Source organism: Zalophus californianus, chromosome 14 (genome assembly GCF_009762305.2).
Source record: "Zalophus californianus isolate mZalCal1 chromosome 14, mZalCal1.pri.v2, whole genome shotgun sequence".
In the NCBI taxonomy this organism is placed as follows: domain Eukaryota; kingdom Metazoa; phylum Chordata; class Mammalia; order Carnivora; family Otariidae; genus Zalophus; species Zalophus californianus.
Genome location: NC_045608.1, coordinates 6,584,682 through 6,598,093, shown reverse-complemented (window position 1 = coordinate 6,598,093; position 13,412 = coordinate 6,584,682). Strand labels below are relative to the sequence as shown.

Sequence of the window (13,412 nt, the reverse complement as noted above, 5' to 3'; positions counted from 1 at the left end):
CATAAATGACATTCCTTTAAATATACAAAATCTGCTCAACTATTTTAGTATTTTATCTGTATGAAACAAATGCCCTCATGTCAGCTACCAGTGTGCTATATAAGGTTGGTTCAAACCTATAAAAATAATTACTTAGGCAAATATATCTGTTAAGATTTTCAAATCTAAAACATGTTTTCAAACTCTTTTATCACAATATAGTATACTTGGAAAAAATAACATATCCAAGTTCGAGAAACACTAACTTCATAGTTGAATTATAAATTTTACCTGTCTACAAGAATTTGGTTGGTTTTCTTCCAATCTTCAACTGCAGAAATTTCCTTTGCCTCCAGTTTCTGTTTCAAACTATTTATTTCTGATTCATAATAAGCTCGAAGATCCGCTATGTGTCGAGCATGCTTTTCCTTCAGGTTCTGCCTAATTCTGGTGTTGAGGGCAAAAAAATGTTTTAGGAGAGCATTTACTCACTCTCTATCCCACAAGAGAAACCAAGAACACAATCTCTCATAAGCAAAAGTACAGCCTTTTTCCTCTGCGCACCCACATAAAACATAATAGATTAATACACACGTTGACAACTAATTAAGCAAAAAAAGAAAGACGTACATTAATTTTTAGATGTCCTACCTTAAAAATGCTGTATCTCTAAGATTTTATACATTAGGGAAGGTCAATAAAAATCATTTTCATCATTCAAGCAGACGTCATACAAAATCGATTAACATTACAAGCCATGCACTGAATACATACTTGGACAACATCACAGGATCTTCCAGGGAAGCCAAGGAAATGCATTCTGGGACACTGTTGACTGTCCCTGGAAGCTGGGACTGACTGACTGAGGCTGAGGTTACTATGGCAGTGTTTTCTTCATCTATAGTGTTCACTGAGATGTCATTACTAGTAATAGTATAAACTGAAGGAAACGTGGAACTGGTCCTACTTTCATTTTGGAATCCATGATTTTTCCAAGAGTCCACTGGTGAAGCTTTTGTATTTGAAGGATATTTTGGGAATCCAGGTAACTGAGAAGCGATATTACTTGCTTGTGAAAATGAGTCTATGTCAGAGTGACTAGACATACTAGGTTCTAGAACAGAGTCTGGTGAAAAGGATATTCTGTCATCAAGGGCATTCAAAAAACCTTGTGGTTGAATCCCTGAAATCTGCTGATTTGGCTTCATGTGTAACGTTGGATCTAGAGTTAGTACCTAGAAATAAGACAGAAAACAGTAAGGTTTTGCCCTCAGTTTTGCCCTTTGTTTTTGAGTAGGCTTTAGATCTCCTAGGGAAAATTGTTTTTAAGTGAGTAGGCTTTAGGTCTCCTGGGAAAATAAAGCTTAAGATGAAAGTTAAGAACCATAAAGCATCTTTCATTTTCACTCAGCAGAGTGTTGACAATTTACCTCTGGTGGATGATTTGGGTTGGAAGCAGAAGTGAGATTCCTCTCAGGTAACTGCTTGTTTTCCCTTTGTTTTTTATGATAAATATCCTTCAGTGATGGTAGCTTCATCTCATTACTAGTATTAGACTTAAAGATATGAAACAAAATTTAAATGGTATTATCAACGATGAAAAAAGTTTACTGATATCAAGATCAGCACCACAAAAAGATTTTTGAAAGATTTTAAATGAATTGAGACTCTAGACTTTCGGACTTATAAAACAAATTTAGAAGTCATTACCTGTTAATTATGAGTCTTCCTCAGAATGAAAAAAATTAATATCCCCTAACAATAAATATTAAGGTGATAATCTGAACCTAAGTTATTTAGTAGCCTAAGAATATGTCTAAAGAACAAAAAACTTTGGTAGTGCCCCCTACTCAAGATAAAAATCAAGTTTTGAGGTAAGAAAAGACTTCATCATGAATGACCAAAGCAGGAAGAGAAGACTTCTGGCTAAATTAGTATCATATGACTCAAGAGGACAGGTATAGGGGTATCTATATAGTTATTTTCCTTTTTTTTTTAAGATTTTTTATTTATTTGAGAGAGAGTTTATTTGAGAGAGAGAGAGAGCATGAGAGGGAAGAGGGTCAGAGGGAGAAGCAGACTCCCTGCTGAGCAGGAAGCCCGATGTGGGACTCGATCCCAGGACTCCAGGATCATGACCTGAGCTGAAGGCAGTCGCTTAACCAAGTGAGCCACCCAGGCGCCCTCCTATTTTTTTTAAAGGTTTATTTATTTTAGAGGGAGGAGTGAGCACACGCACACAAGCAGGGGGAGGGGCAGAGGGGGAGAGAGAGAATCCTCAAACAGACTCCCCACTGAGCGAAGGACCCCCCCGCCCCGCCCCCCACATGGGGCTCAATCCCAGGACCCTGAGGTCATGACCTGAGCCGAAATCAAGAGCTGGACGCTCAACCAACTGAGCCACCTAGGCGCCCCCCCTTCCTATTTTTTTAAGAGTTGGCAGACAAAAAAAAAAAAAAAGGGTTAAGAAACAAGTTACCCTATGGAAATAAGCCCCTTTTAAAAACTCATAAGAAGATATGACCCTAATTTCTACAGCTTGAAATCAGTGCTCTGCCACACTGGGAATGTTACGAAGAGGTCTAAGCTCCAAACATTAAAACCTCAGCCTTACATTATTTCAAGGTGGGATGTATTGTAGGGCAAGACAGTGGACCATTTAACCCTGGACCTCAAATTTAAACTGTGGACGTTCTCTTAAATGAGATTATAGATTTGGGCGCCTGGGTGGCTCAGTTGGTTAAGCGACTGCCTTCGGCTCAGGTCATGATCCTGGAGTCCCGGGATCGAGTCCCGCATCGGGCTCCCCGCTCAGCGGGGGGGGGGTCTGCTTCTCCCTCTGACCCTCCCCCCTCTCATGTGCTCTCGCTTTCTCGCTGTCTCAAATAAACAAATAAAATCTTAAAAAAAAAATGAGATTATAGATTCAGCAAGAGATACACTGAAAGCATTGAAAGAATACATTTACATGTAGCTTTAAATTGGTGTCCAATTTCCAGACCCTACACAGACTGCAGAATACCCACAAATATTTTTTAAATAAACCCTATAACTAGCTTGTGAATAAGATGATCAAACTTTTTGTGTGTGCATGGGGGCACCAGGGTGGCTCAGTCCATTAAGCGTCTGACTTCAGCTCTGGTCATGATCTCAGGGTCCTGGAATGGAGCCCCACGTGGGGGGCTGGGGGGAGGTCCCCAGGCTCAGTGGGGAGTCTGCCTGTCCCTCTGCCTCTGCCAGTCCCCCTGCTCATGACTCTCAGACTCCCTCTCTCTCAAATAAAATCTTAAAAAAAAAAAAAAACTTTTTGTGTGTGCATTAAAGGCATTAATTTGTTGAATGTACACCCTTAAAATTCATAATTTCTGTAATTCTACTGTGGAATTTTACTTTTTATATACCAACAACCTAAAGGCCCTTTCAAGACTTCCAGCCTGTAACAAGCAGAGCACTCCGGATGTGGCCTTGAGCCTGAGGAATACCTGCCTGGTGGTTTGGGTGAGCAGTTGCAATTCCTCTATTTAGAGCTCACCGTAGTACAAGGAACCATTTTTCACATTTTCCACTTCTATGATTTCTTTTCATATTTTAACATCTCTGAAGTGAGGATGCCTCTTGTAATTAACGGCATCTTACGCTGCTTCCAGTCAAGTAGCAATTGTGACATAATTGTCATTACCTGCTCATGAGCAAATTGTCGAAGACATCAAAATTGGCCAAACAGGTGTCAACAGTCTGGAAGAAAATCCTAGAGACTACACCTGAACCCCTGAGAACCAATATTTAAGGGACGGTGAATCCTATATGTTTAAGCAATGTTCCCCCATCTGGGAGCCAAACACAGGCCAGTTCTACATAACCACTAAGCCAGGTAAAAACTCAGCACCAAGGCCTTTCCGCCTTTTTTAAAGAATGTCAAATCCTCAAAGCTCTTGATGGCTCAAGGAAAACAGTATGTGGAAAAACACAGAAACTAACACTGAGTTGAAAAGAGTGTAAGCCTCTGTAGGTGAAGAAGTTTTAACAGACTTATTTCACTTATAACGTCCTTTTTAAGTGTGTATAAGAGTTCTTTGATAAAAATCAATGTTTAATTAGTCTACAAGCTCTTTCAATAAGAATAAAATATAAATTCTACTGTATCAGTGCTCTCTTGGTCCTTTTTGCTGGGTTCGAATATGAAACAGGAAGTCTTAAAGGTGACAGTATCTTAGAATCACCAAAATACAGTATTCATTTACTGATGGTGCAGATAATGTCATACACACAGTGAGCCCTGTCATCATGAAGCCCACCAAGCCTTCCGGCGGCTCAGAGTGTCATTCCTCAGTCTTCCTCTGTGTTTCTCTCTCTTTTTCACTCCTTTCCTGAAGGATGGGATGCTGGTTTCTGCCCCATTGTGGGAATCTGATGTGTATGCTGATATGTATGCCCTCTGCCCTGCTGATGCCGGTCACTCAGGCTTACAGCTCTCCTGGTTACTTTCATTGTAATCTCTCCTTTTCCCCAAACTACTTTCTCACCACCTGACCAAAAGACTGAAGTGAGATATGTACATGGATGTACACAAGCTCGGTAGTTTTATTTCGTTGTTCTGAAGCAAAGAAAATATTTACATTTCTTGCTCAAAGAAAATTACTACAAAATTAAAATACTCAAAATTATGATACAAATGGATTAGCAGGAAGGCATAATAGGATGGAGAATCAAAACCAGGTGTAGGAACAGCAGAAGTGGTTGTCTGCAGACCTACTATATTTAGAACAGTAGGCACAAAATCATCTCATTTAAATTTGCAACACATTAACTGGACATTTTTAATTCTACTCTTAAGTAACTTTCCTATGATCATATAAGGCAATGAATGAGAGACCCAATTTGAAAGCAGGTATAATTTAAAGCCCAGGCTTTCTTTAGTATATCAGAAATTGGAAAACACAAAATTCATAATGAAATGGCATACTTAACTACAATTGTATAATGCAAACACCCACACACAATGTGTTTTTAAATTACCTGGCTTGGGGACCTATCTGTGGAGGAGGCCGGTGCAAACGTCTTCTCTAGAGTCTCAGGCAAAGAGTGATACATGTCCTTCTCTTCCAGCTTCCAATAAGTCAGTCCTATCGCACACAAATATACAGAATAGAAGACTGAGGACAGAGAACAAAAATGCTTTCTAGGAAAACTTATTTCTACTTAAAGAAAATTAAATATGGGAAGTTACTAGTTTTAGGTCTATATGGGAAGTTGAATTTTGATGGCATAGACTCTTAATTGCCTTACCATGTAAGAGTTCTAATTTAATGATCCAAATATTTAAAACTGAAATATATTATTAAAAGGCAAGATATGGGGCGCCTGGCCGGCTCAGGTGATAGAGTATGTGACTTTTGATCTCAGGGTTGTGAGTTCAACCCCACGTTGGGCGTAGACTTTATTAAAAAAAAAAAAAAACTTAAGAAAAGTCAAGATAAACTAGTGCAATCTAAAATATATCTCTTAAAAGACAACAATTTCTTTATGAGCAGTACAGAAAAAGCAATATAAAGAATTCAATGGTTCAAATATATATTGAGTGTTTTCTGTGCCAGGCTGGGGAGCAGGAAATGTGAGACATGAACAGTAAACAAATCACAAGGTATATCCAGTAGGTTAGAAGGTGGTAAGCACCCTAATAGTTAAGATTTAAAAATCAGGTAAAACGGAATATGTAGTGTGTGTGGAGGGGTGCTCAAGGTTGGCTCACTGCAAGGTAACAAGATAGAGTAAAAGCATTTTAGCCATGTATGAGGGAGATCCCCTATATAAGAGGTGGGGGGAACATCTCAAATATAGGAAGCAGCAAAGCAGAAGCTCTAAAAGGAGAACGTATCGGGGCACCTGGGTGGCTCAGTCGTTAAGCGTCTGCCTTCGGCTCAGGTCATGACACCAGGGTCCTGGGATCGAGGCCGGCGTCGGGCTCCCCGCGGAGCAGGGAGCTTCTCCCTCTCCCACTCCCCCTGCTTGTGTTCCCTCTCTGCCTGTCTCTCTCTCTGTCAAATAAATAAAATCTTTAAAAAAAAAGATTTTATTTACTTATTTGACAGAGAGAGACACAGTGAGAGAGGGAACACAAGCAGGGGGAGTGGGAGTGGGAGAGGGAGAAGCAGGCTCCCCGCGGAGCAGGGAGCACGACGCCGGCCTCGATCCCAGGACCCTGGTGTCATGACCTGAGCCAAAGGCAGACGCTTAACGACTGAGCCACCCAGGTGCCCCATAAATAAAATCTTAAAAAAAAAAAAATATCTGGCACATTTAAGCGAACAGCCTCTCTGCTGAAGCAGAGAAAGGGAATAGCAGAAAATGAGGTCAAACAGAGCAAGACTAGATCTTGCTGGGCCTGTGGGTGCCTATAAAGACTCTGGCTGCTCTTCTGAGGGAAAGAGCACAGCAGGGTTTTGAGCAGAGGACTCACATGATCTGACCTAGCTTTAACAAGGATCCTAGAGGCTACTGTGTTAGGAACAGATGGAAGGGTGCCAGGGTGAGGGCAGAGAGGCTGGGCAGGAAGCTGCAGAACCCCAGGTGACAGGTGATGGGAGCTGTCTGAGGGTGAGAGCATGACGGTGGTTCAGTTCTGGCAATTTTCAGCCTGCAGTGCTAATTCATCCTGACAAACTGGATGTGGGATTGTGCAGGCGGGGGGGGGGGGTGGGGTGGGGTAGAATCAGTATGTTACATCATTGAAACTAAAATAAGCTTACCATGGAGAGTAAAGAATGGTTCACAAAGGGTTTGAATTTCTTAATTCATTCTGGAGCACCTGAAAAATGCTGAGATGACTTCTGCAACTGTTTGAAATAACTGTAAAAGTATTTTTCCATCTATCTTTACAGAATGTGTAACACAAATTAATGCAAGTAAGGAAATCAGACTTAGCAGAGGCACAACACAACACACAACAGATTTACAGAAACCCCTCTACTACACTGTATAGAATTATCTTCCTATTAGAAATGCAGATAAGTTGTTATAAAAAAATAAGTATCATACCTGTTCCTGAATCAGACATCCAAGAATTTGGACTCTCATCTGGTTTATTGAGGTAAAAAGCATGAGGATGCTTAGCAGCAGTGAAATTAGACTACAAGGCAAGAGAGAAAACTATTAGTTGACAGCTGAAAATCATTAGGCACAAACTGCTGACCCAAGGAATGAGAGCCAGGTGTTAAACCCCGGTGTAGAGAAAGTCTCAGAGGGTTCATGAAGAAGTAAGAAAGCCTGGTTTTCCCCATGATTACAAGAATGCAAAATGATAGGAATTAACCGTGGAGGATTTTTTCCTGTGTGTTTACAAAAGTTTATTTTGGTTCTGCAGAACCAGAAGAACACTGGCACCTGGAGCTACTTAATGAGTTCAAAATGAAATGTATTTATAATTTGCCAGCTACAGCCAAAAGAAATTCAAAGTGCCTGGAATTAAAGTCATTTAGTGTAAAAATTAATGTGAAAGCCCTAACAATTCATTTTTATTATTAAAAGTACAATAATTTGGGGGCGCCTAGATGGCTCAGTCGTTAAACATCCGCCTTCGGCTCAGGTCATGATCCCAGGGTCCTGGGATCGAGCCCCGCATCAGGCTCCCTGCTCGGCAGGAAGCCTGCTTCTCCCTCTCCCACTCCCCCTGCTTATGTTCCCTCTCTCACTGTGTCTCTCTCTGTCAAATAAATAAAATTTTTAAGAAAAAAAAAGTACAATAATTCAAACTCTGAAAATGGCATTCAGTAATCTATATGAACTTCAAGTAGTAAACTGTGTCTTACAGATAGGCAACTGGTTACTAATCCCAGAAAAGGCTCAAAATGCTTGCTTATCATCAATTCTAATAAAAATTCTGAGCTAACTACTCCTCACAGTATCTCTGGCGTTGTCACAAGAAATCTCTGTTTGCAAACAGAAATATTTTTATCAGAATTTTTCTTATCAGTTCCACCACCATCAAACTTTTAATTCCTGTTAAAAGGTATTTAAGTTGCATTTGCTTACAATCATCTGGGGACCCACAGCAAAAGTAAAAGGATACTGAGGTGACAGCACTCCACCTACCATGGAGGAGTTTTCATCTCAGCCTCCTAAGGCACCACTCAGTCCCTCGTTCATCAAATGAGAAATTCCTAGGTCATCTTTTGTCTCTTCTAAAATTCCTACCTTGACAGAAATTCAAATTTCTGTCAAGTCTCAGTACTGAACAGGCCAGAAAAAGCTGACAGCAGAAGGCTAAGTGAAAAATACCGAGTAACATATTTTGTCCGCTTCCCAGTCTGGCGGTGCCAACCTGAACGCACTCAGCTGACCCAGCGGTGGGCAGGGGCCTCCCCTTGCCCGGCGGGGGCCTCCCCTTGCCCGGCTGCTGCCACATTACTGAGCACACCAGGCCTCGCGTTTAATGAGAAAGAAAAGTATGGAGCAATGAGAAGTCCTTCCCAAGAAGTTGTCCCACACCTGGCACAGGGACCTTCACCGATGTCAGCAAGAGTCTCGTCACCCATCCAAGAAACCACTCCCGTGTCCTGCTTCCCCGGGAAATGGTAACGTCAAGTCTGTCCCCAACAAAGGACCAAGGAAAATCCTTATGCTAAACAAGAGCCATTTCAAGATGTGCTTCAAAATAGCCAACACCCCAAAGAAACTACCATTGTAGAAAGAGAAAATTGGATCCCAAGAGAATTCTGACCATAAGGATTCCCTGATTTAGACTGAAACTAGAAAAAACAGGAGAAGAGGAAGGATGAAATAGAGTCCCAACTTGGTGAATCCACAGAATTTGATTCAGGATTACACAGGTAAGAAATGTGTTTCAGGTGTGGGGCCTTGGGTTCATCAACTACCATTATCCGAAAATCATTTAAAACTCAAATATCAAAGAAACTTTATTTCCCATAACGATTTACTACCAAAAATACCACTCACCTTTAAAGAAAAAAAAAGGGAAAGAGGCACCTGGGTGGCACAGTCGGTTGAGCATCCTACTCTTGGTTTTGACTGAGGTCATGATCTCAGAGTCCTGGGATCAAGTCCCACATCAGGCTCCAAGCTCAGAGCAGATTCTGCTTGAGATTCTCTCCCTCTCCCTCTGCCCCTCCCCCAGCGCTCTAGTGCCTGTGCATGCACTTGCTCTTTCTGGCTCTCTAAAATAATAAATGGAGGGGCGCCTGGGTGGCTCAGTCGTTAAGCGTCTACCTTCGGCTCAGGTCATGATCCCAGGGTCCTGGGATCGAGTCCCGCATCCGGCTCCCTGCTCCGCAGGAAGCCTGCTTCTCCCTCTCCCACTCCCCCTGCTTGTGTTCCCTCTCTCGCTGTGTCTCTGTCAAATAAAGAAAATCTTTAAAAAATAATAATAATAATAAATGGAGGGGTGCCTGGGTGACTCAGCAGGGAGTTTGCTTCTTCTCCTCCCCCTGCTGTCTCTCTCTCTCAAATAAAATCTTTAAAAATAAAGAAAGAAAGACATTTTCTTTTTCTGCCAACCTAATCCAAAGAAAAAAGCAACTTTCACCCCCATCTCCAAATACCATTCAAGGATATAGCATCCTGATGGCACATGGGTTCAAAAGAACAGTACTGGGCGCCTGGGTGGCTCAGATGGTTGGGCGACTGCCTTCAGCTCAGGTCATGACCCTGGAGTCCCGGGATTGAGTCCCTCATCGGACACCCTGCTCAGTGGGGAGTTTGCTTCTCCCTCTGACCCTACCCCCTCTCCTGCACTCTCTCTCAAAAAAAAAAAAAAAAAAAAAATCTTAAAAAAAACACAAAAGAACAGTACTATGAATGCAATACTACAGGGCGCTTGCAGATCTTGGAGGCTTGACGGCCCCCCCCCCAGCTTTCTGCACCCTCACTTCCCTTCTGAACACAAATCGGAATACGTTCAAGAACAGTAATATGAAGAAGGCTAAGTATCACAGGCTGAAAAATGAAAACTTACTGGAAGAAAAAAGAACAGTGCCTTAGGAAGGCTGAGGGATTGTGTTCTTATGACTTCTATTTAATTTTTTTCATAGGATGATGGAAAGACCATGTTTACGATGATCAAGAAGTGGCCAATTTCTAAAGGTATCAAGTTTGCAGAGACCGGATTTTGCAATTTCAATGAATTATACTAAACAATGTTACTCTACGAAAATTTAAGCCAAAAGGGCTTCAAAGATGTTTAAAATTTACTGAATATCTGTAACTCTAACAAAAACAGCTGCTAGATTAACAAAAGGGCCACAGAGAATTTAAACACGTAATCTCTCACAATTTGGATTATAAATTCAGAGTTGTCTTGAAGCATTCACACATATAATACTACTTCTTACAACTTAACAGTAATACAAATTATTTGAGGGCTTAAAAAAAAGTTAAATGGATTACTCTCTGGCTAAATGTAAACAGTTGCAGTACAAAGACAATTAGGACCTTTACAACATGGTTTTCACTTTTTATAGTACTTTATCCCTCATTAGTTTTGATTTGCAGACTACTAAAGAACCAATACTTAGAGCAAATCATTGTTTCCAATCCTCTGAGACTCCTAAAGGCTGATAGGTCAATGGAACAAATTAATACCACAAAAGAAAGGGCAAAAAACTTATGTTGATGAGCATGTAGTATAAACTCCACATAATTATCAGTAGCTGGGGCGCCTGGGTGGCTCAGTCGTTAAGCGTCTGCCTTCGGCCCAGGTCATGATCCCAGGGTCCTGGGATCGAGCCCCACGTCAGGCTTTCTGCTCAGCGGGAAGCCTGCTTCTCCCTCCCCCACTCCCCCTGCTTGTGTTCCCTCTCTTGCTGTCTGTCTCGCTGTCAAAATAAATAAATAAATAAAATCTTAAAAAAAAAAATTATCAGTAGCTGAGGCATGCCAGAGTAAAGTGACTTATCACCTACTTTCTCAACTGGTGACTTCTTGGCTTGCTCATTTCCTTGCATAGATTTTGAACACCCGTCTTCTGTAAGTGCTCTCTTTGGTTGGTTCTGCTTCAGCTTTTGTGCCCATGATGTTACAGATTTACTATTCAAAAAGAGAAAACCAAAAGTATTCTCTTTAGATGCTGTTCTTCACACATAAAACTAAACACTAGTGGATACTAGTCAGTGGAAAATGCTTTGAGTTGTTTTTCTAATAGCAGAGAAAAGATGGATTTTTATTGATTCACCTAAATTTCTTTTTACAGTTTTTTATTACCAAAGGTAAAGTGAACAAAAAAACTAACGGTGATTAGTAATACATACAGCCGTAGCCATAGAGTAGAACAAAACTGATCACAGTGGCCCATTCAAGTACTCAATATATCCCTACAGCAAAGTCTTCTTTATTCGCGAGGACTAGTAATTATACTTATAGGTACACAAGATCTGTTGCTATAGCTGAACACTTATTTTAGAGGATACATTTTAGAGATATAAAACTGAACATTTAGGATAAATGACATAATTTTAAATGATTATTTGCTTTACAAACATCCAGCCACAGTTGTCATTAAGCTTACAAAAGTTCCTCATATACAAAAAGCATTAAATTGAATATACTCATGTATGATGTTTGGTTTCAAATTATATGCACATATGTGACAAAACTCTACTCTTGATACAGTCCTATACTCGAATTTTCAGCAAGTTTATAGTGACCAGAAAATATAAAAGGTATTTTTCTGGCAAGGCCTCCCACCTTAGGTTACAGTAGTCTTACAACATTGCAAATGGGAAGAAAGTCACATGTTGGTAATATATCATATCCTTTATTTCCATTTGCCACAAGCAATAAATACAAGACTTTGGTAAAGCTGCTAAGTGTTCAAATATGTCTCATTTTATCATACTCAAAAATGAGCTTGCTTTACTAGATTCTAAATGTAATAAACAAGCAAACCTCCCTTCAAATTATGGGAGAAATTCTACTTACCTGTTTGTTTTTCCACTGTATACTTCTGAAATCTTATTTTCGCCAAGAAAATCGTGTTCAAATTCACCAGGAAAAATGGAAATATCTTCCTTTACAGATGCGCAAAACTCTTCAGTGGTATGTATATGAAAACTCTTGTTTTTTCCACCATCTACAAGTGACTCCGTCTGCCCCAAAGGTGCTCCAAACTGTCCTTCAGAAACTTCTGTGTGCTCCATGAACTCCTGAGGGTCCTTAGATTTGTAGGCATTTAATTCAGAGACACAAAAGGTACCATACCCACTGCTCACTGAGCTACTATCCACATTGCAGTCTGGTTGTGACGTGGACGTTTCTTGCTGCATTTCGGGTTCTGTAGACTTAGGATAACTGATAATAGGTTCATTTCTCTCACTGTTTTCAGAAAAAAAACCCATTTGACTTTCTGAAGATAACTGTTTGCTTAAAGAACTATCAGAGGAAGCCCAGGAAGTATTACTGGTCTGTAACTTGACTAAATTTTTTATCTCCTCTTGTATTCGCTGAAAATAAAGTTATAGATCTGGGTAAGAAAGTATACTAAACATCATACTTTCATAAATACTATGAAAATATTGCTTAAAAATATGAGCTATTACTCTATAAAGAGAATCCGTTTTTAGTTCAAAAACCAAACTGATATGCAGTATTAACTGCTTCCTCTTGCAAATCTTAGCAATACAAAGAAAAGAATCAAGGTAACTAACAACTTACTTGAATTTGGTTGTGGAACTGTTCCTGCTGGGCAACTATCTGTTGTTGGCATTGTTTTTCCACCAAATTGAATAGTTGTAACCACCTGGTCTATTAAATTATAAAATATTTTAGTTAAAAATAATTTCTCAAGTAATATTCACAGAAAAATTCCTCCCGTGGGAAAGGACCTTTTTAAAATATAGTTTTAATGTAAAATGAATAAGCTGAATTAAAGAGCTACAAAGCTGTATTTAATGCAAAAATACAAAGGCACAGGCGTGGTCACCCCTTTCTCATGTAACCTGCAGTCTGGGTAAATTCGAAGGTCTGAGTAAATCCTGGTTTTCAAATGACATCTTAATTTGATGTCCTCTGCTATCATCAAGAATTGGCAGTTTACTTCATATTTGTCATAAATTTTTCTTCCTTTCCTTGTAACAGCTAATGATTTTCTTAAACAATTCTTAGAAAAAAGAATCCCACGCCTTAAAACAAGAAATAATTTGGAATTGTGGGATTTAAACCCCTAATTTACTTGTTATTTAAGTTAAAAAAAAAAAGAACCTTTTTCAAATCAGATACTGAAGTGTTTGACAGCATTACAGCTGAGAGAGGAATGAAAGCCCAAAGGAACTGGCTTAGCCCTCCCTTCAGTCACTTTTAGGTCCTGATCCATCCTTGCTCTCAAGAGGAGTCAGTACTTTTTTTTTTGAAGGCCATTAGCAGACAAAGGAGTCAGTACTCTTACAACCAGACTATAAAACATGGCAGGAAATGGGGCAGGGAGATGT

The 13,412-nt window shown here is 40.1% G+C and overlaps 1 protein-coding gene across 14 annotated transcripts in view; it reads right to left on the bottom strand.

Annotated features, from left to right (window-relative positions):
• MPHOSPH9 (M-phase phosphoprotein 9) overlaps window positions 1-13,412 on the bottom strand; it is a 61,747-nt gene that overhangs the window by 37,920 nt on the left and 10,415 nt on the right. For 12 of the 14 annotated variants that reach the window (XR_003516787.2, XR_003516788.1, XR_003516789.1 and 9 more), the window contains 8 exons: window positions 12,640-12,729; window positions 11,908-12,428; window positions 10,893-11,016; window positions 7,015-7,105; window positions 4,996-5,102; window positions 1,410-1,535; window positions 754-1,214; window positions 271-426 (listed from right to left, as the gene is read on the bottom strand). Coding sequence is in view for 11 of the 14 variants with exons in the window: in XM_027575221.2 (XP_027431022.1) it covers window positions 271-426; window positions 754-1,214; window positions 1,410-1,535; window positions 4,996-5,102; window positions 7,015-7,105; window positions 10,893-11,016; window positions 11,908-12,428; window positions 12,640-12,729 (1,676 nt within the window). In the remaining 3 variants the exon portion in view is untranslated. The remainder of the gene's footprint in view (window positions 1-270; window positions 427-753; window positions 1,215-1,409; window positions 1,536-4,995; window positions 5,103-7,014; window positions 7,106-10,892; window positions 11,017-11,907; window positions 12,429-12,639; window positions 12,730-13,412) is intronic. The other 2 variants (XM_027575229.2, XM_027575223.2) reach the window with 2 other exon arrangements.